General features: G+C 52.4%; 2 protein-coding genes across 7 annotated transcripts in view; both read left to right on the top strand.

Moving 5' to 3' along the window:
* Positions 1–6,521, top strand: part of LOC112408777 (interferon alpha-inducible protein 27-like protein 2) — a 13,547-nt gene extending 7,026 nt beyond the window's left edge. For 5 of the 6 annotated variants that reach the window (XM_024758566.1, XM_024758582.1, XM_024758598.1 and 2 more), the window contains exons 4-6: positions 4,508–4,537; positions 5,561–5,722; positions 6,264–6,521. In XM_024758566.1, coding sequence (XP_024614334.1) covers positions 4,508–4,537; positions 5,561–5,722; positions 6,264–6,472 — 401 coding nt within the window. In that variant the 3' untranslated portion in view covers positions 6,473–6,521. The remainder of the gene's footprint in view (positions 1–4,507; positions 4,538–5,560; positions 5,723–6,263) is intronic. The other variant, XM_024758609.1, reaches the window with a different exon arrangement.
* A 1,808-nt stretch (positions 6,522–8,329) lies between these two features.
* Positions 8,330–12,877, top strand: LOC112408296 (interferon alpha-inducible protein 27, mitochondrial-like). The gene is made up of 5 exons (XM_024757893.1): positions 8,330–8,474; positions 9,380–9,505; positions 11,271–11,303; positions 12,113–12,274; positions 12,795–12,877. The coding sequence occupies exons 1-5, from the start codon at positions 8,330–8,332 to the stop codon at positions 12,875–12,877; spliced, it is 549 nt and encodes a 182-aa protein (XP_024613661.1).
* The last annotated feature ends 8,224 nt before the right edge of the window (positions 12,878–21,101 follow it).

Below are 21,101 nucleotides of genomic sequence, written 5' to 3' on the forward strand. Positions count from 1 at the left end.
GGTACGCAAAAACAGTGAGGCCTCTCACTGCTGTGGCCTCTCCCGTTGCGGAGCGCAGCCTCCGGACGCGCAGGCTCACGGGCCTAGCCGCTCCGCAGCATGTGCTATCTTCCCAGACCGGGGCACGAATCCATGTCCCCTGCATCGGCAGGCGGACTCTCAACCACTGCACCACCAGGGAAGCCCCCAGACATAACTTTTATATGCAGTGGAAACCAAAAACTTCACGTGATATTCGCTTTCTTGCGGTGGTCTGGAACCGAACCCTCAGTATCTCCAAGGTGTCCCTGGACAGAGATTGAAAATCCCACTGTGGTTGAAGGCTGTATTAGAGTCAGAGTCTGTACAAGGAGGAGGTGGGAGTCTCTAGAGGGGTGTGGACATTGGTAATAGAGAGGGGGCAGTTTTTGTTAGTGACAGGGTCTAGGGGCAGCTTTCTGCGGTGAGGAGCACGCTCTCTGCGTGATCCAGTATGGTAGCCACTAGCCACATGTGACTATTGAGTCCCTGAAATGTGGGCCGTGGGACTGAGGAACTGAGTTTTAAATTTTATTTCATTTTAATTAAGATTTAAATAGCACACATGGCTAGTGGTTCCTATAATGGGCAGCGTGGGCCTAGTGTATGACCTTGGGTGTGTGTGGCATAGAGTTCAAGATCCTTGGAAGTGAGGCGTGAGAACTTCAAGGCCAGTTTGTTGGAAATATCATCTGTGCAGAAACGGAAACCCTCAAGACAGGTCAGGGGTACTGATGGAGGGAGAGGTGATGGTGAGCCATGAGCTGCAGCCTTCAAGAAATGACTGGAGGTCTGAGGCTGATTTCGTACCTTCTCTCCCTTGCCTGGGACCAAGGCTCCTCTTCGTGGGGAGCTGGCTGAGCTCACTCCTGCAACTCCTGAAATCTCCGGAACTCCTGGTCCCAGCTGCCCCAGCACCCCAGTCCCTGCCCCTGTCAGATGTCCCTGCCAGCCCCAAGAGCTCTCAGCAATTCGACATGGTCCAGGCATGCTCTGCCCCGTGGTGCCAGGGGCTCCAGCCACAAGGCAGGACACACAGAGGAAGCAGAGTGACTTCTCTCTCTTTTTTTTTTTTTTTTGAATTTTTGAATTCTATTTTATTTTATTTTTTTATACAGCAGGTTCTTCTTAGTTCTCCATTTTATACATATTAGTGTATACATGTCAATCCCAGTTGCCCAATTCATCCCACCAGCACACCCCCCCACCACTTTCCCCCCTTGTTCTCTACACCTGTGTCTCTATTTCTGCCCTGTAAACTGGTTTTTCGAGGTTCCACATATATGCGTGAATATACGATATTTGTTTTTCTCTTTCTGACTTACTTCAGTCTGTACGATAGACTCTAGATCCATCCACATCACTACAAATGACCCAATTTCGTTCCTTTTTATGGCTGAGTAATATTCCATTGTATATATGTACCACATCTTCTTTATCCATTCATCTGCTGATGGGTATTTAGGTTGCTTCCATGTCTTGCCTATTGTAAATAGTGCTGCAGTGAACATTGGGGTGCATGTGTCTTTTTGAATTATGGTTTTCTGTGGGTATATGCCGAGTAGTGGGATTGCTGGGTCGTGTGGTAATTCTATTCTTAGTTTTTTAAGGAGCCTCCATACTGTTCTCCATAGTGGCTGTATCAGTTTACATTCCCACCAGCAGTGCCAGAGGGTTCCCTTTTCTCCACACCCTCTCCAGCGTTTGTTGTTTGTAGATTTTCTGATGATGCCCATTCTGACCGGCGTAAGGTGATACCTCATTGTAGTTTTGATTTGCATTTCTCTAATAATTAGTGATGCTGAGCAGCTTTTCATGTGCTTCTTGGCCATCTGTATGTCTTCTTTGGAGAAATGTCCATTTAGGTCTTCTGCCCATTTTTGGATTGGGTTGTTTGTTTTTTTAATATTGAGATCTATTAACTTCCCTCTTAGAACTGCTTTTGCTACATCCCTTAGGTTTTGGATCATCGCATTTTCATTGTAATTTGTCTCTAGGTATTTTTGAATTTCCTCTTTGATTTCTTCACTGATCTCTTGGTGAAGAGATTTAGTAACGTATTGTTTAGCCTCCATGTGTTTGTGTTTCTTACGTTTCCTTTTCCTGTAATTGATTTCTAATCTTATAGCATTGTGGTTGGAAGAGATGCTTGATATGATTTCAGTTTTCTTAAATTTACCAAGAATATGTTGTTCTTCCCTCGCTGCTTTCAATAACTTTTCTTTGTCTTTAATTTTTGCCAATTTGATTACTATGTGTCTCGGCGTGTTTCTCCCTGCGTTTATCCTGTATTGGACTCTCTGTGCTTCCTGAACTTGCATGGCTATTTCCTTTCCCATGTTAGGGAGGGTTTCAACTATAATCTCTTTGAATATTTTCTTGGGTCCTTTCTCTCTCTCTTCTCCTTCTGGGACCCCTGTAATGCGAATGTTGTCATGTTTCATGTTGTCCCAGAGGTCTCTTAGGCTGTCTTCATTTCTTTTCATTCTTTTTTCTTTATTCTGTTCCACAGCAGTGAATTCCACCATTCTGTCTTCCAGGTCACTTATCCGTTCTTCTGCCTCAGTTATACAGCTATTGATTCCTTCTAGTGTAGTTTTCATCTCAGTTACTGTATTGTTCATCTCTGTTTGTTTGTTCTTTAATTCTTCTAAGTCTTTGATAAACACTTCTTGCATCTGCTCGATCTTTGCCTCCATTGTTTTTCCGAGGTCCTGGATCATCTTCACTATCATTATTCTGAATTCTTTTTCTGGAAGGTTGCCTATCTCCACTTCATTTAGTTGTTTTTCTGGGGTTTTATCTTGTTCCTTCATCTGGTACATAGCCCTCTGCCTTTTCATCTTGTCTATCTTTCTGTGAATGTGGTTTTTGTTCCACAGGCTGCAGGATTGTAGTTCTTCTTGCTTCTGCTGTCTGCCCTCTGGTGGATGAGGCTATCTAAGAGGCTTGTGCAAGTTTCCTGATGGGAGGGACTGGTGGTGGGTAGAGCTGGGTGTTGCTCTGGTGGGCAGGGCTCAGTAAGACTTTATTCTGCTTGTCAGCTGATGGGTGGGGCTGGGTTCCCTCCCTGTTGGTTGTTTGGCCTGAGGCGACCCAAAACTGGAGCCTGCCCGGGCTCTTTGGTGGGGCTAATGGTAGACTCTGGGAGGGCTCACGCCAAGGAGTCCTTCCCAGAACTTCTGCTGCCAGTGTCCTTGTCCCTTGGTGAGCCAAAGCCACCGCTTGCCTCTGCAGGAGACTCTCCAACAGTAGCAGGTAGGTCTGGTTCAGTCTCCCCTGGGGTCACTGCTCCTTCCCTTGGGTCCCGATATGCACACTACTTTGTGTGTGCCCTGCAAAAGTGAAGTCTCTGGGACTTCCCTGGTGGCGCAGCAGTTAAGAATCCGCCTGCCAATGCAGGGGACACGGGTTCCATCCCTGGTCCGGGAAGATCCCACATGCCACGGAGCACCCAAGCCCGTGTGCCACAACTACTGAGCCTGCGTGCCACAACTACTGAAGCCCGCGCCTAGAGCCCACGCCCTACAACAAGAGAAGCCACCGCAATGAGAAGCCTGCGCACTGCAATGAAGAGTAGCCCCCGCTCGCCACAACTAGAGAAAGCCTGCCTGCAGCAACGAAGACCCAACGCAGCCAAAAATAACTAACTAGATAAATTTATAAAAAAGGAAAAAAGAGCGAAGTCTCTGTTTCCCCCAGTCCTGTCAAAGTCCTGCAATGAAATCCCGCCAGCCTTCAGAGTGATTCTCTAGGAATTCCTCCTCCCGTTGCCGGACCCCCAGGTTGGGAAGCCTGACGTGGGGCTCAGCACCTTCACTCCGGTGGGTGGACCTCTGTGGTCTAAGTGTTCTCCAGTTTGTGAGTCGCCCACCCAGCAGTTATGGGATTTGATTTTACTGTGATTGCGCCCCTCCTACCGTCTCATTGCACCTTCTCCTTTGTCTTTGGATGTGGGGCACCTTTTTTGGTGAGTTCCAGTGTCTTCCTGGCAATGACTGTCAGGAAGCAGGGTCCCTTCTGGTGGGGGAATTAGAGATGCTTCCTGCAGAAAGTGACAAGTAGGCTGAGCCCTGGAGGACGGGGGGCTTTCACTCCAACTGTAGCCTGAGAAGGGTATAGGGTGTCTGGAAGAGGGAAAGACCAGAAAAGTCAAATTTATTCCATCGCAAATGAAAATAGCATGCTTTTCTTGATTTTGTTTTGTTTTGAGAAAATGGTACCAAATGTATTGACTTCACAGAGCAGCACGAAACCTTTTCAAGGCAGGTGCCCCTCGCCATCTGGAGCATAACAGAGCTCCAGACTCTCGTCCATCCACCTCTGCATTCTCAGAAAATCAGACTTCTCAGGAAAAGCAGGAAGAGGCCAGGCAGGGGCTGCTCTCTTCTCTGATCCCAACTCCAGGGAACCCCTCCCACTGTGGCAGCAGCGGGGGTGCAGGGGGAGGCCAGTGCCATGCACTCATGGGGGTGCTTTTTGTCTCCAGGTAAGGCCTCTTTAGCTGTGATTGGAGGAGGTGAGTCTCTTTGGGAAGAAACTCAAGCCCTCATCTGACCCTGGGACCACCTGGCCTTGACCAAGCCCAAGATTGCCTTGAGCCCCAGGATATTGGTGGGTAAGGGTGCAGTGGGCAGGGGACAGAGTTGGAACACTCGAGGTGACAGGAACCTTGCCAAGAAGGAACCGAAGCAAAGCCATTCAAAGCACCCAGGTCCAATCTCAGCTTCTCCCAAGTGCAAACCGTGTGACCCAGGCAGGTTGTTACATCTGTCTCAACCCATGATTCCTCCCCAGAAAGCAGGGCCAGTGGTACCTCCAGAGGGTTGTAAGGGATGTGTAAGCTGAGCTGTAGGGATTCCTCAGACTGCTTTACAAACCCTCTAGCTTATCTTGTGAGCCCAGAGGTTTCCAGCTGTGCCCCTGGCCCGCATCTCCTAACACGGTGGCCAGAATTCAAGAAAATGAAAACATTTCTGTCACACCAGCCACAGTCTCAGGTGCTCATTGGCTACAGGCGGCCAGCGTGTTGGACAGCGCAGATTCGGAACGTCTCCTGGTTGCAGAAAGTTCTACGGCTGCACTCTCTGGAGATGTAGGGGACCCCTGGGGGGGACACCCACAGGCAGCTGCAGGGCAGAGGGCAGAAGCCGCCACCCCAGCACCTCTTCAGAAGAGCAGCTCTGTCCTTATTCTGTGGGCCCTGTGATGGGGGAAAGACGCTATTTTCCCTGCCAAAAGGGGGCGCTTGAAGACCACTGCTCCTTTAATCTTATTTCACACAAGGGCGGTTGAGGCGCAGGGAGGATAGGTGAGCCTTCCAGGACCACAGCAAAACAGAGAAATGCACAGGCCTGGGATCCAGCTTCTTGGCAGGGCCCCGTGCACTCGTGTCCCCTTCTACAGCCTTCCTTTGCCTCAGGCCCCGTGGCTCTCACGAGAGCGACGTGGACCCCTCACTTCATCCCCCTCAGGAAGGTATCAGGGAGAACTGGGGAGTCTGTCCCCTGTGGCCAACCCTAAAGCTCCTCTCCCGCTACAGCCGTGGCCGTGGGGGCTGTGCCCGTGGTGCTGGGCGCCGCGGGCTTCACCGGGGCAGGAATCGCAGCCTCCTCCTTAGCGGCCAAGATGATGTCAGCGGCCGCCATGGCCAATGGGGGCGGAGTTGCCGCCGGCAGCCTGGTGGCCACTCTCCAGTCCGTGGGTAAGTGTCCGGGCGGGAGGAAGCGGGGAGGGTGTGACACACCAGCACAGGATTCAGCCCAGCGGCTAAGCCGGAGGGAGGGCCTGTCTGCTCTCTCCAGCTTCGTGGGCATCAATGTTCCTGGTCCTTTGACTCTCCCTCACTGTCCCCTCTTCTGGTTGGGGGTGGGTTTCGGGGCGTGCAGCGCAGCAGGTGGGCGTTCCCCATCAGCCCTACAAACCGGCGTAGGGCCCTCCCCTCGCTGGGCCCAGCCTCGTGCTGGGGAGGGAGAGGCAGAGACCCTGTGCCATTTCTCAGAGGGTCTGTCCTGTCGCTGGTGGAGTCACCACCAGAGTGCGTGTCTCCTCTTCGGGCAGCCACGGGCAGCAGCCCCTCCCCAAAGCAGACCTCCTGGGGTTTCAGGAAGTAGAGGAGGGAACAGGACTGGGATGTCTGGGTCTTGGGCCTCCTGTGGGTCCTGGGTTCTCTGACCTCCCCAGTCTTGCCGGGAGCTGCTGGGGCTGCCTGTCCCCTTGTGCTCTAACCCCCTCCTCTCTCCCAGGGGCAGCCGGACTTTCCACGTCATCCAACATCATCCTGGGCTCGGCTGGGTCAGCTCTTGGGGCCTGGCTGTGGGGTGGAAAAAAGAAAGCCCCTTCCTCTCCTCCACAAGGATCCAGTACTGAAGCAGAGAGGGGCTCCCGGGCTGGAGATGACCCTCCAGGGCCTCAGGATGTCAGTCCCCCAAATGACAAGTCCTCTGCCTCCTAAAATCCTTCAAAGAAGCATAGGAAATAAAGAAGAGATGCCGTGACCTTCACGAGTGTCTGCACTGCATTCTTGTCTACCAGGCAGGGCGCAGCGCATCTGCAGAGCCATGGCTTCAGGGTTGGGGGCAGCAGGAAGTCTGTAAGAATGGGCACTGATGTCTGCGACAGGAAGCCAGGTCTGTGGCAGTCCTGCCACCCAGCTGTGATCCTGGGAAGGTCATGTCTCCCCTTTGAGCCTCAGTTTGCTGCTCTTTGGATGGGATCGTGGATCACATGTCTTCAAAGATGTCAGCCAGAGGCAGCAATATAGGATGGCTTGGCCCTGGGGTCAGTTTGAGCCATTGACCCTCAGTTATGAAACACTTTATCCTCAGGGATTATTGACCCCTCCCCTCCCCACCCAGGACTCTGGGTCTGACTGTATCTTGAGTCTAGGAACTCAGCAACACTTGTCTGCTGGCCTGGTGGCCTTTGGAGCTCTTCAGGTAGGTAGAGAATTTGCATTTCTCCAGAGAGCTCTGTCCCGGTTGGTGTAGAGCTCAGGGTCCTTAGGTTCCAAGGGAGACTGGCCAGAACCTGCAAGGACAGACAGGCCTCCCTCCCCTGGTGGGGCTCCCAAGAGGCTTGTCAATGCAGAATACTCATCTGTCTCCTAAGGCCCACTGGCTGCCTGGCCCTGGGTCAGGTGGCAGGCACTCTATGTGTGTTGACCTGGCCTCTGCCACCTGCCTGTCTGCCCATGCAGATAACCCATACCGTTTCTGGCAGCCCTGCTTCCACTTTAGACTTGAGTCTCAGATCTCGTCCTGTTGGCTCCAGGACCCCAGCCCAGGTCCCCACTCTGGCCTTCACCCCCATCTTCCTTCACTGCCCCTCCTCCACCAGGCTCTCTCCCTCAGATGCTGCCCCAGTTCACTCATACAGCTCCCAGCTAGCCTCAAGGGCTCCCAGAACACAGACAAGCTCAAGACGCACAGATCAGTTCCACATCTTCAGAAAGTCTGCTCCTGTGGGTAAGACAGGCAGGGGTGGGCAGGGGCGGCTCCTTCCTGCCGCCCCTACCCTCGGGGTGCAGGGGGCTCAGCGAGTGGAGGGGAGACCCGTCTGCATCCACTGGAAGAACTGTCTCATGTTTCTCATCTGGGTGGCTGCAGGCAGAGAAGCTGGGTCTTGGGAGGGAAGTGACTTAAGCCCCCAACTGGGCTCTGGGACTCTGGAAGCCATGAGCCTAGTCCGTGCCCGGGTGACCCTCACGCCATGAGCCTGGGTAGGGGGAAGAGACAAGCATTAGGAGGAACCAAATCAGAGCCACTCAAGCCCACGCTTTGGAAGCAGCTGGACCTGGGTCGAGTCCTGCTTTGCCAAGCCAAGCTTTGTGATCTTGGATGAATCTCTTACCCTCTCTGTGCCAGTATTCCCTCATCGTAAAATGGGGATAGTAATCTCATCCTTCTCGTTGAGTTAGTGAGGAAAGTGCATGAGAACAGGAACCCAGAACAACCTGACCGTGGTATAGGCCTTAAAAACGTAATTCGTTCTGATTTCCTAATTCTGGCACATTTTAAATTACTCCATGGAGATCTAAGGGAGTTCTAGAAATCTGTGTTTCAGGAGGAGGGAAGCAGCCCACCTCGGGAAGTAAAATCTCCCTCCAGTCCCCTCCCCACCTTCCCCTCACACAGGTCCTTCTGTAACCCCAGTACCATATCTTGGACCCTTCCCAGGCCTGCATCTTCCACAAGCTCAGAGCAGCCTCTCTACCCCTTGGAGCCCCTGGAGATTTTTAAGGGCAGTGGGTGTGACCCCAGTTCTGGTGTCCTCATCTCCCCATCAAAGCTCCACTGTTTCAGCAGTTTGGATGCCGGTCAATTTCTATGCCATAGAATTTACCAGTGCTGTCCTCTCAGCCTCTAACCTGGCTTCCAAGATACTGTCTGCAGGGAGCCTGGTCAAAGTGGGCGCGGCAGCCTCTGGAGGTGTCTTGGCAGGACTTCTTTGGCTGAGTGTTCCTGGCAGGGACTGGTGGGAGCTGGCTTGGGGGCTAGGGAGGGCACAGGGTCCTGCCCGAGGACCCATGGGAGGGGACAACAGCATCACCTTCAGTCTCTCTCCCTCCCCTGTCCTTCCCCTTGCGTGTCCGCCCTGGCTTTCTCTCTGAGAGGGGTCAGAGGGAGGCAGGTCCCTGGGCACAGGGGATCTGGGCCCCCTGCCCTCTCCTTCCTAGAGAGGGGGGACCCTGCGGCTGAGGCCCACTCTCTGGCTCTCACTTCCCCGGGATTCACCACCAGAATTCTCCTCCTTTAGGTTTTTACCTAAGCGTCCAACCAGCCTTTCGTAAGTTTGTCCTGATGGATCTCAGATCCAGAGCGTTGATTTGAACAAAATTCTTCAATTCAGGCCCATTTTCTTCAATTAGCTCTTGAAAGCCCCCTTTCTGACTTTTTAAAATTTATTCTTGCTGTTTATCTTCCCTTTTGCCTGCAATTCCCCCCTCTCATATTAGAAAGTCAGCCTTTCTAACATGTTGAATGTGTATCTGTTTTTCGTATATATTTCTGTAAAATGGGTGTTGCTTTTTGTTTGGATGTGTTTTAATTTACATACAGAAGAGTGTACTGTATATCTCATTTTATTTCTTTTATTCCACACTTGACAGCTATGTTTTTGAGATCCCTCAGGGTCGATAGGTGAGCTTCTAATCCTTGCTTTCAATCGCTGCAAAGTGCTCCCGTGTGCCTCCGCCACCATTCAACTTCCTGCCCCTAGGGTGGACCCCCGGGGTCCTCCCACCTCTGCCAACAGAAACTGTACAGGATGGAATTGGCTGGGGGCTGTGGGCGGTGACACAGCCTCCAACCACTGCCCAACCTCTGACCTCTGACTCCTGTGCCTCACCCTCTGTTCTTAGGGCTCACCCTGTCATCCAACGCTTCCCTGGCTGGGGCCACATCTACCCTGGGATCCTTGCTGGGGACACTGAATGGCTCCTACCTGCTAGGATGCCCTGCTGCGGCCCTGACCGCTTTCCCACTAGGAGATAACTGGCCCTGGGTGATAGATACCCATCCTTGGACGCCTACCCAGCACATGGGAGTATGACAAGAAAGTTAAGACCTGGGGCACAACTGGCAGCCTTCCTCATGGTCAGAAATATGAGGACTCCTCAGCTTACGAGAAACGATTCATAAGATGAAAAGAATCAGAACAGCTGAATTTGATCAAACCCTGTGATATCCTAGTCACTAAGTTTAGCAGTTGACATTTATCAATTCATTTAATTCTCATAACAACCCCAGAGAAAGATGATATTGCCCCTTATTTACAAATGAAGGGAGCGTTGTCCATGGGCCCTGGGCTGGGAGGTGAGGTGGGGTGGGTAGCTGTTCCGGAGCCTGGGACAGGAAGTAGAACAGAAATGCAGGCGCCGGGGCCTGGGAGGAAGGCTCAGGGCAGGGCAGGTTCTGAACAGCCCAGAAGGGCCATGCTCCTCCACCCGGAGATGTCCACTGGGGGAGCCCTGCAGGCAGGCCATCAGACAGCAAGCACCCTTTACCCTGGGCCGTCTGTGTGTTGGGGCCCAGGTGCGCCAAGCTGCTGGCCAGCCTGGCATCATCTCTCCTCCCAAACAATAATGCTGAGCCTCAAATACCCTTTAACTGGGCTCTTGATTCTTGAGTCTCTGGTTCCATACCCCAGCCAGGTGGCCCACTGGTCACTTAGGGTTTAGCTTTCATACCCCTTAATCTCTTTAATTCCTTCCCTGCCACCCCAAAGCTCTCTTCTTGGGGAGCTGGCTGAGCTCACTCCTGCACACCTTGCTAGTTTTAGAACTACTGGTCCCCACTGGCCCCAAAGATTGCAGTCCTGGCTGCTATGGCTGCTGCAGACCAAGACCTCTGCCAGGGAGTTCCAGGGACTCTCAGTGTTGGGGAGCCAGGCAACTATGGTCCAGTGTTGTGAGTGGCTCCAGCCACAGGGGATCAAGGATGGTTCTGATTGGGAGGGTCAGAGGAAGGGGCAACAGGTGGGGCCTCGGAGAATCAGGAACATTCAATGCGTTCCAGCACTGTTCTCAAGCAGCCTTCAAGCCTTCAGCAGTGCTTGCCCTGATTTCAGCCGGGTCCTGCAAAATGAAACACACCTCTCCACAGGATTTACTGCTGTCGAAGAGGTTTCCCTGGACGAAAGGAGAAGGTTATATAACGCCCGCCCCAGACTCACACTCTGAAAACACCAACCCTATTTCAGATGAACTAACATCCCGGTTCAGAGGGCGTGACACTCACTTCGCCTCTTCCTGCCCCAGTCAAACCACCACGCCCTAAATTACTTTGCCAAGAGTCCCGCATTCACTGTGAAGGGGGCTGCAGCTGCACACCTTCTTTCCCAAATCTGTAAGGTTTTTTTTTTTTTTTTTAAACCTGGCTAGGAAGGCAGAGAGAAAAAAGAACTTCTGTGCTTCCCACAAACAACCCCCAAGCAACCAGTCCGCAGACATTAAAAAACACGCAACAAAACCCCTGTCTGATGGTTGGATTTTTCTGGAACAAGGCCCTCAAACCCCGTCTCCAGATTACTCTAGGCCAACGCATGCAGGTCCACTCAGGACAGGTCACCCGCCTACCCAGCAGCCCTTGCCAAGCTCAGGGCTGTGGCTCACCTTCTCAGGAAGAAGCAGGCAGGGGTCCTTCCCTCCTGTGTCTCCCAGCCTGGGGAAGCCCCCCCATAGGTGGGCTGTGGGCTCAGGGAGTGGAGGGGCAGCCAGTGTGGATCCACTCACAGAACATTCTTTCGGTTTCCAGCCAAGGCTGCTGCAGCTGTGGCGGGAGGAGGTAAGTCTCTGCCGCGGAAACCTGCGCCTCGTTCATCCCCAGGCCCTGGGGCTTGGTGAGCCGCTGGCCTTGCACCTGCCCCAGGCTTCCTGTGCGTTGTAGCGGAGGAGGCGCTACAGTGAGGAAATGGCGAGCTTCCGTGTGGTATAGAGGCAGCCCCAGCAGGGGCCCAACCTCCTTGCCGAGCCCCCGCCCCGTGGCTTTGAACTCCTCTGGGTTCAGCTTTCCTCATGAAAATCAGGCCGAGGCTGCCCATTCAGGGTTATTGTGAGGGTTACGTAGGATGAGACACGCGCGCAGTCCGGACCCAGGAGGTGTGTTAAGGAGAAGCCACTGGCTCAGCGACTCTGGCTTCCAGTTGCTCTGCGGTGATGCCGTGGAGACCCAGAGTTGGGATCCAAGCCGGGCTCAGAACGTGCTCCTTGCTTTATGCTGGGCCCTGGGTAAGATTTGCTTGTATTAAAGATGTCCTCAGCGAAGACAAGAAGCTTGCAAACCTCCGCCCCGCCCCCAACTCAGTTCCAGGATTTTACTAAGGCAGAAACTGAGGCCTTTCCCGAGGAAGGCCCTGCTGCGGATCAGAGGCCTGACCCTGGTGACCCCGGTGACCCCGCGGCCCTCCCCTCCGCTTTCCCCACCAGCTGTGCTGCCCTCGACTCCTGACTGCGGGCCGGGCCTGGAATCTCTCCCAAGCTCAGGCTTTACCCCTTCTCCGGGCACCCTGAAGTCCCCCAAGCTTGATGTGCTCTGCGTGTGAGATGTGGGAGCGTGTCCATCTCCCCCTCAACCCAGCTCCTCGCCCCCTACAGCCCTGGCCGTGGGGGCCGTGCCCGTGGTGCTGGGCGCCGTGGGCTTCACCGGGGCAGGAATCACAGCCTCCTCCTTAGCGGCCAAGATGATGTCAGCGGCTGCCATGGCCAATGGGGGTGGAGTTGCCGCCGGCAGCCCGGTGGCCACTCTCCAGTCCGTGGGTAAGTGTCCCCGATGGGGCTTGCTGTGGAAGGTGAGGGAGGACAAGAGCCTCAGAGCATCCAGCCCTGACCTTAGCCCTGGTGAGCCCCAGTCTGCCTGTGCCTTTGTCTCACCCTCCGTGGTCACTCTCTCTCTGGGTCTCTGACGCAGGTGTGTTGTGGGAGGAAGGTGCTCTGGCCTAGGGTGTGCTCGGCTCAGGCTGACTCTGCCCAAAGCAGACTTTCTGAGTTAGCTGGGGCGTCTCTGTCCCACCTGGGGTTCAGCCTTCTTTCCCAGAGAGAGAGGCAGCTCCCAGCTCTCGGTTTCACCACTGGAGTTCATGCCTTTGGGTACCTGCTTGCAGCAGCCTTGCCCAAACAGAGATCCTTGGGGGTTGGGGAAACAGAGAAGGATTCTGGGTGGGATTTCTGGGCCTGAGGCCCTCCTGACAGGCCCTGGAGTCTCAGACCCTATGGTTCTGCCCCACAAGCTGCCCCAGCCTGCCCGTCCCATTCTACTCACCCTCTGCTTCTCCCCCAGGATCAGGTGGACTCTCCCTGTCATCCAAAGTCCTCCTGGGATCCACTGGGTTTGCCCTTGTGTCCCTCGTGGTGGGCTTGTGACAGCTCCCTGTCACTCCCTTTGCAGAGAAGAGGACCAGGTAGTGCCCTGCTCGCCAGCCTGATGCAGGAAGGGACCAAACGCTGCACCCCCAGAGGAAAATAAGAAATAAAAACGAGTTGTTGCAACCCCTCCAGATCCCTTCCTTCTTGTTTGCCTGAAGTCGGGGTGGGGGAAGGCTCACTTCTCTTAGAGCGACATGGTGTCGGGGTGTCCAGAGATGGACTGAGTCAAACGGTGAAGCTTGGAACCTGCCCTTGCCCAGCTTCTGACTCTGTGTGTGACCCCGGGTGGGTCACCTCTGCTCTGGGCCTGCATTCGGCCCTCTCTATATGGGGAGTTGGTCTGAAAGACCTCAAAGGTCCCAGCCAGGGTGGGTGTCCTGGCTCAGTTCCTGGCTCAGTTCAGTGCAGAGTCAGGAATGGAAGGGGAGAGAGCATCCCGTTGGGGCCTCATTTGCACGCACCCCACTCCTGCCCTCTGCATACGCAATGGCTACTTCCTAAGTGGCCTGGCTGAGGCTCAGAAAGCAACGGCCCCAGGACGTCACTGTTTCCTCCCAAAGTCAAAGTCCAGTGCCCTGGCCTTTTTCCCCCAACAGCTAGAAAGAAAATCTAGTTTGTCAAGGGCTCTGATCTTTCTGCTTCAGGACCGTGGTCCCTAAATATCCTTCTCCCCCCAGTACAAGGTCTTGTAGAAACTTCTCATCACCAGGATGGGATCTATCCCAGAACATCAGAAAATTCGCTTACATGTTGATTCACTCCTCCTTTCCACAAACTCTTTGAGCGTGTGCTGTGGGTCAGGCACTGGGCTGTGTGCCAGGGAACTTGGCCTTTCCTAGGTAGCACTCTTGGTCTGCTGCGTGGGTGGACCAACAGGCAGACAGCCATTGATGTTGCCCTCTGATGACACCAGAGGCCAGCCCAGGGCTTTGGGGGTGCCCAGAGGGAAGGCACATACCAGCAGTGTCTTAGTCTGTTCAGGCTGCTCTAACAAAAATGCCTTAAAATGGGTGGCTTATAAACAACAGAAATTTATTCCTCACAGTATTGGAGGCTGAGAAGTCAAGAGATCAAGGCTGCAGCACATTTAGCTTCCTAGGTGGCTGTCTTTTCACTGTGTCCTCACATGATGGAAGGGGAAAGAGAGCTCTTTGTGGCCTCTATTAGAAGGACACTAATCCCATTCATGAGGGCTCCACCCTCATGATCTAAGCACCTCCCAGTGTTTCCTCCTCCTTATACCAACACCTTGGGGGTTAATATTTCAACTTCTGAATTCTGGGGGGACACAGACATTCAGACCATAGCAAGCATATTGGGGAAGGAGAGCTTGGATTCTATCCTGAGGGTTTTGGAGAAACACTGAAGGGTTTTCAACATGACCGTGACCCTACCACAGATCCTATTTTGCATGAAGGGGGACCCCTTCCAGGTCCCGAGAGTGGGCTCTTGTCTAACACTTGGAAATGAATTGTCCAAGGAGACACACGTGCTGACAAAGCAAGAGACTTGATTGGGAAGGGGCACCCGGGTGGAGAGCAACAGGGTAAGGGAACCCAGAACTGCTCTGCCACGTGGCTCGCAGTCTCAGGTTTTATGGTAATGGAGTTAGCTTCTGGATTGTCTCTGGCCAATCATTCTGACTCAGGGTCCTTCCTGGTGGTGTGCGCATTGCTCAGCCAAGATGGATTCCAGTGAGAAGGATTCTGGGAGGTTGGCAGGACACATGGACGGGCGAATCCTCTCTCCTTTTGACCTTTCCTGAATTCTTCTGGTTAGTGATATCTTGTTAGTTCTGTGTCCTTACCAGGACCTCCTGTTGTAAGAGAACTCGTGCAAATGGCTACTATCTTGCCTGGCCAGGGTGGGCAGTTTTGGAACTCGTGCAAATGGCTACTATCTTGCCTGGCCATGGTGGGCAGTTTTGGTCCTCGTGCAAATGGCTACTATCTTGCCTGGCCAGGGTGGGCAGTTTTGGTCCGTGGTTCCCCTAACACTACACCCCTGCACACCCTGTCCTAGATGCCATCAGCAGCCTGGCAGGATCTCAGTTCCCAACAAGAACCCAACTTGTGAGTCTGGTTTTATGGACCTTTCAAAAGTTAACTCATCCGTGTGCTCAAGGGGCTCCTGGCGAGATCAGTGAAGCAGCGTTGTACCCAACCATAGGAGTTAACTCCTTAGGGTGGTAATTCATTCAACGCTTAATTCTTTTTCTTTCCCCCATTTTTTTGATGTCTTGGAGAATCTAAGAAAAGCTGTGAACATTTCCCCCCAAAATGCACACATTCCCGAAATAATGCTCTAACTTCAAGTCCTTCATTAGAGCCTCCGAAGGTCCTCCTGGCGCTAAGGGCAAATGCCCCCGCCTTAACTACAAGTCCGAGTCTCCCACAAGAAGGGCACTTGCTCTGATTTGGATCTGGAAGGATGGAGACCACCTTCCTGGAAGGTCAAGACCATCTGAACTTCTGACTGACAGCTATCAGATGATAAAAGCGTGTTATTTTAAGCTGCTAATTGTGTGGTAATTTATTACACAGGACTGGAAACTAATACAGCTTTGATTTCCCCTCTCTCTCTACCCAGCTGAGGTTGTTCACTCAGGAGCTGGCCGAACATACTCTGGCCACCCCAGGATTCCTGAAACTTCTGGCTTCAGCTGGCTCCCACTCTGCCCCTGTGGATCCAGGGGTCCCTGCCTGCTCTCAGGAGTCCCCAGTGTCAGAAGCCAGGCACATCCACTGATCGCCATGTTCCGGCACACAGGGGCCCAGTGTGCTGCAGGGCAGCGAAACAGGAGGGAAGGGGACAGGGCACAACGTTTAAAAGAATGACACAGCCATGGAGGATACAACACAAACTGGTTAGGACCTACTGTTTTGCTGAGAGACTTACACTCAGGTTTCAGGTTCGGAGGATTGTTGGCAAAATAACCACTCTACACTTAATTAAGTAAGAGATAAGAAAGTCTATTAGGTTAGTTATAAATCGTAGCATGAAGATAAGCAAAATAGTAAGAAATAAATGTATTTACAATCACCAAATTGGGGAAATAGCTACATCTAGATCCAAGCAAGGCTGGGAAGTCCCTTGAATAACAATCCGGAGTCCCGATTGGAAGTAGTAAGTTACAGCATAAGGACAAGCAACATAGCAAGAAATAAATGTATATACATCACCAAAGTGGGGAAACACCTACATCCAGCTCCAAGCAACACTGGGAAGTCCCTGGAACAGCGATCTGGAGTCCCAGCTGGAAGGTCCCGAGCAGTGCATCCACCCCATGGGTGAGGCTTCAGAGTACTGCTCAAAGGAATCCTGTACTTTTTTTCTTTCTTAAATAAATTTATTTATTTATTTTTGGCTGCATTGGGTCTTTGTTGCTGCGCACAGGCTTTCTCTAGTTGCAATGAGCAGGGGCTATACTTCCTTGTGGTGCATGGGCTTCCCATTGCGGTGGCTTCTCTTATTGCAGAGCATGGGCTCTAAGCACACAGGCTTCAGTAATTGTGGCACGCGGGCTCAGTAGTTGTGGCTCGCTGGCTCTAGAGCTCAGGCTCAGTAGTTGTGGCACATGGGCTTAGTTGCTCCATGGCATGTGGGATCTTCCCGGACCAGGGCTCGAACCCGTGTCCGCTGCATTGGCAGGTGTATTCTTAACCACTGCACCACCAGGGAAGCCCAGGAGTCCTGCTTTTAATGCCAAGCTGCAAGCTGATAATCACCAGCTTATGTGCAAATATGCAGCTCTGGCTATTATCAGAAATGTTTTGCTCTCTAGTCGTAAGTCTCAGAATGTTCACTGATCCTTGGGAACTGGCCAGATTCCCTAGGCCGAGGGAGCTTCGTGACTTACTCCCTTCCTTATCTGTTGGTTCTGAAGACTTGTTAGCGCCGTTTCTGTTGACCTGCATGTAGTCCAGCAGTTCGGCATGTAGTTCCTTTCAGGGTCTTCTTTTAGTCAAAGGTCTATTAGGGCCTCTGAAGCCTGAACAAGCCTGTTAACTTCCCCAACACCTAATAGGTCCAAAAGGGTGGAAGATTCGACTTCCAGTAGACCTTGAGCCTCATTATATGCTCACTGTGATGCACCAGCCTGCTAAGTGACACACGTACAGGCACCATGACAGTTCTGAGGCCATTAAAGGGCAAATACCGGGCAGTGGCCAAAATAGGTGGAATAATCCTCAAAATAGTTGGAATACCGTTGGAGCGATCCTCCCACTCATTAGCCTATGAAATTACCCAGCCCATAAAAACTAACCAGCCCGTATTGCAGGGCCTGTCGCCTTCTGAGACGGCCCACACTCTGTCTCTGGAGTGTGCTTCTCCCAGGGCTGCTCTTGCCTTTTGAGACAGACCGCATTCTGTCTATGCAAAGTGTCTCTCTCTAAATAAATCCACTTCTTGCCTATCACTTTGCCTCTCGCTGAATTCCTTCTGTGCTGAAACATAAAGGACCCCAGCTTCATTAAGTCCTGAGACCAGGTGTGCGATCTTAATTAAGATCGTGTGGGTTAGAGTCCCAGCCCGTGGGTTCAAGGCCCAATCTCAGTTGTAGCTGGATTTGAGTCCCACCTGAGTTGTGCAGTTTCAGTAGGACACGGGGAGGCACAGGCAAATTCTCATTGTTCGGAATCTAGGATAGATTCCTGTCTTCATCAGAGTGGCAGAGGCTGCTAGCAGTCACCCGATGCCTACCCTTTCCTTCCGGTGCCTATGAAGAGAGCCCTGATTTTTGGCCAGGTGCATGATTCCCAGCCAAGGATTGCATTCCCAGTCCTCTTGCGGGAAGGTGTGCTCACCAGACTGGGTTCTGGCCAGTGGGATGTGAGTGGAACTGAAGTATGCAACGCTCTGGGTATGCACTTAAGGGGAGTGGGTGAGTCCGCCTTGCCCCTTGGCCCTTTCCCATGGGCTCTGCTGCAGGTGGGGGAGTGACCATCTTCCACCCTACAGATGACAGCAGCACCTTAAGGAAGCAGAGCAACAAGACTGCAGGAGCCTGGGCCTCCCTGAGCAGAGCCACCCCTCCAGCTGAGACACTTACACAACCAAGTAACAGAGGAAGAAACTTCTCTTGTTTAAGCCAAGAGGGCGTCTTTTACAACAAGCAAACGTAGATTTTCATGAACATGGGGGGATCTTTTGATTGCAAGCAACAGAAGAATCAATCCAACAAAGAGAGTTGCTTTTACCTGTTCCTTCTCAAAATCCCACTAAAATAACAGTAAAGGACTAAAGAAAGGCTTAAACCCACATCAACAAAGAGACAGGAAGAGAAGATGAGAGTAACACAATTTAGAAGCCAGAAATCACCTGGACACGGGGTTCCACTTAGCAGTCCCAAGAAAGCTGAATCTTAAGGTGTCAGTGGGGAAGGGGAGAAAGAGGCAACTTTGCCCTTAGGACCACCAGAACCTTGGCCATTGGAGTGGCTACTGGAGGTTGGCATTAAGGTGGACTGGCAGCAAGAGGGCTGGCTGGATGTCTGTTTAGGAAGCAGGCAGACCCCCAGGCACCTGGAGGTTTACTTTTGGTGAGGTTGGGTCTCTGGGCCAGGAGGCACCAGGAGCCAGGAGCTGCACAGTAAGAACGACAGTCTCCGTACAAGCACTGAGACCCTCAGTCTTCTTCACTGATAGGCACCAGAACGCTGCAGCCAGGTTATAACATCCAAAACAGAAGGAGGAAGATTCTTCTTGGGAATCTTACCAGCCCAAGAAAAGAAATGTTCGTATTCTGATACCTGGGAAGGGGATGCCCAATGAAAGCTTCATCCAGACCACATACGGCCCCGAAGTTGACAAGAGCCGCTCCTGCGGCAGAGCCTGTCATGGGACATCTGTGAAGACCTCAGACATAAATGGGAAGCAGACTAACGCCCCGCGTCTCTGGCCCTCTCCTGCCTTTCACCCTCGGCCCTGGGGCACTCACCCTCTGACAGAAGTGCAGCTTCACCACTGGCTTATCCACCCCCTGAAAGACTCGAGGGACCAAGGGGGCCACATGGCTGGTCTGAGACTGTGGAAAACAGAGGTGGGGGGAGTGCAGCGGGCCCAGGAGGGATGCAGACCAAGGTGTCAGGACATCCATGGCATCTGGGTTGGGGGAGGGAGGAAAGGGCTTCTGTTTCCTAGGAGCCCCACCGTCTGTCCTCCTGAGTCCCCACAGCAACTTCCGGGACACCTTTGGGGCACCCTAAATACCCACAGAGCAATTCTGAATGCCCTGGGACAAGAGGATCAAAGAAAATAACATTAAAAATATATTTACTCTGGTTAAGACACTGCCTGTGACTCACCACATAAAATCCACACACTATTTCAAGAAAGGCAACACTGCTGCCCCTCTTTTCATAGACATTGTTGAAAGAACCTATAAGAGATGATCCAAAGTCCCTAACCCCTGCTGCTATTGAAGACGGGCGTCTTTCCATAACTCGCATTTACTTTGCGGGTTATTTCCAGGAGTTTTGGAGTCTTCACCTGGCTTGCTGCCCACCAGCTCTGTCCCAGCTGCCTTCTCAAGCAGTTGGCCTGTGTTCGGGAAGATAAAATAATTTTCATAATGAATCAATTTCAAATTGATGAGATTTGGGGTGGGGGATAGAGTAGTTCAACAATTACAACTCTTGTCCAGCCAGCCCTGGCCAGACTCTCCTGAATGTTGTTGCAGCAGAAATAGAAAAGAGGCTTTTCTGACAAGGAAAATAAGTAAACAGTGAACAGGCTTGAGAAACAGCATAAACAGGCCTGAAAGGGTTAAGCAATCTTGGTTATTCTTTAGCTGTTACTACTAACACACACTTGTAGCTACACGTGTCCTTCCTTCACAAAGCTGATTACTCTCTGACTCCATACGAATTACCCTTTGCACATGGCATTTCTTCTCCCCCTACACTCCCTCAAAGCACTCTTCATTTCAGAAAGAAGGTCATGGGGCTTCCCTGGTGGCGCAGTGGTTAAGAATTCCCCTGCCAATGCAGGGGACATGGGTTAGAGCCCTGGTCCGGGAAGATCCCACATGCTGCAGAGCAACTAAGCCCGTGCACCACGGCTACCGAGCCTGTGCGCTAGAGCCCGTGAGCCACAGCTACTGAAGCCCGCGTGCCTAGAGCCCGTGCTCTGCAACAAGAGAAGCCAGAGCAATGAGAAGCCAGCACACCGCAACAAAGAGTAGCCCGCGCTCGCCACAACTAAAGAAAGCCCACATGCAGCAACAAAGACCCAGCACAGCCAAAAATAAATAAATAAATTTATTTAAAGAAAAAAGAAAGAAAGAAGGTCGGGGCCGATAACTTCAGGGACACCAGACCCGGTTGCTGAGCTGACACCAGCTTTGGCCATGAATTTGCAGAAGAAAAGGAATGCAAGACCTTCATTACTTTGAGCCTTATCACCTACCCCAGACCACAAACCCTGGGCTATATAACCTTTCCCTATTCCCCAGGGAACGGGGCACAGTTCTTGAGGTGCTAGCCTGTTATGTTACCCCCTTTGCCAGGCAACGATTAAAGCCATTTTCCTCATTCCTCCAAAACTCTGTCTCCGTATTTCTTTTCAGCGTCCTGCACAGAGAGTCAATATTTTTTGGCATCAGTGTCTTTGGTAACAGGGATTTTCCAGCAGAAAAGGAAACTAAGAAGGAACATTTTTCAAACTGAAATTGTGCCGGGCTTTCCCTGACACATTGCAGAGACTTAGGGATTGTCCACTGGTTTGAGTGATCTCCCTCAAGGCCCTTGGCTTGTGGCTTTGTGCAGGGTAGGCCAGCTGGGGACCAGCCCCAAAGCTGAGCTGTGTTCCCTGCTGGGATTCCAACAGATCTGGGCCCGTCTGGGGTCCTGACCTGGTGGGTCACCATGAGACAGACTGTGGAGCCTCCTGTGTGTGCCTCGTCCTGATGGAAGGAGATGGGTGAAGCCTGAAAATAGGCGGGTTTCAGGTGTAATCTGAGAGCGCTGTGGCTGTCTGGGGTCAGACACCTGGGCTCCTGAGTGGGGCCTGAGCAGAAGGCAGGAAGCTGTCTTAGGCTGAGACCCCAAGACAAGGATGTGAGCGCAAGTAGTTAATTTGGGAGGTGACCCCAGAGAGCACCAACAGGGAAATGGGGGGTGACAGGGACAGACAGGCAGCTGAGAAATGGCCCATTAGTAAGTTTGCACTGGGGGAAACTGAGGCTGACTCCTGCTGCAGACCTCTGGGGGGGGGGTTTA

This window comes from Neophocaena asiaeorientalis, unplaced genomic scaffold (genome assembly GCF_003031525.2).
Source record: "Neophocaena asiaeorientalis asiaeorientalis breed wild unplaced genomic scaffold, Neophocaena_asiaeorientalis_V1.1 scaffold476, whole genome shotgun sequence".
In the NCBI taxonomy this organism is placed as follows: domain Eukaryota; kingdom Metazoa; phylum Chordata; class Mammalia; order Artiodactyla; family Phocoenidae; genus Neophocaena; species Neophocaena asiaeorientalis.

What these genes read in the sequence shown, in the direction of transcription:
- LOC112408296 (XM_024757893.1), top strand. Translation starts at nt 8,330, where the DNA reads ATGCCGGTCAATTTCTATGCCATAGAATTTACCAGTGCTGTCCTCTCA. An exon ending in GGCAGGACTTCTTTGGCTGA is followed by an intron (nt 8,475 to 9,379) that starts GTGTTCCTGGCA and finishes CTCTGTTCTTAG; the next exon opens with GGCTCACCCTGTCATCCAAC. An exon ending in TGCAGCTGTGGCGGGAGGAG is followed by an intron (nt 11,304 to 12,112) that starts GTAAGTCTCTGC and finishes CGCCCCCTACAG; the next exon opens with CCCTGGCCGTGGGGGCCGTG.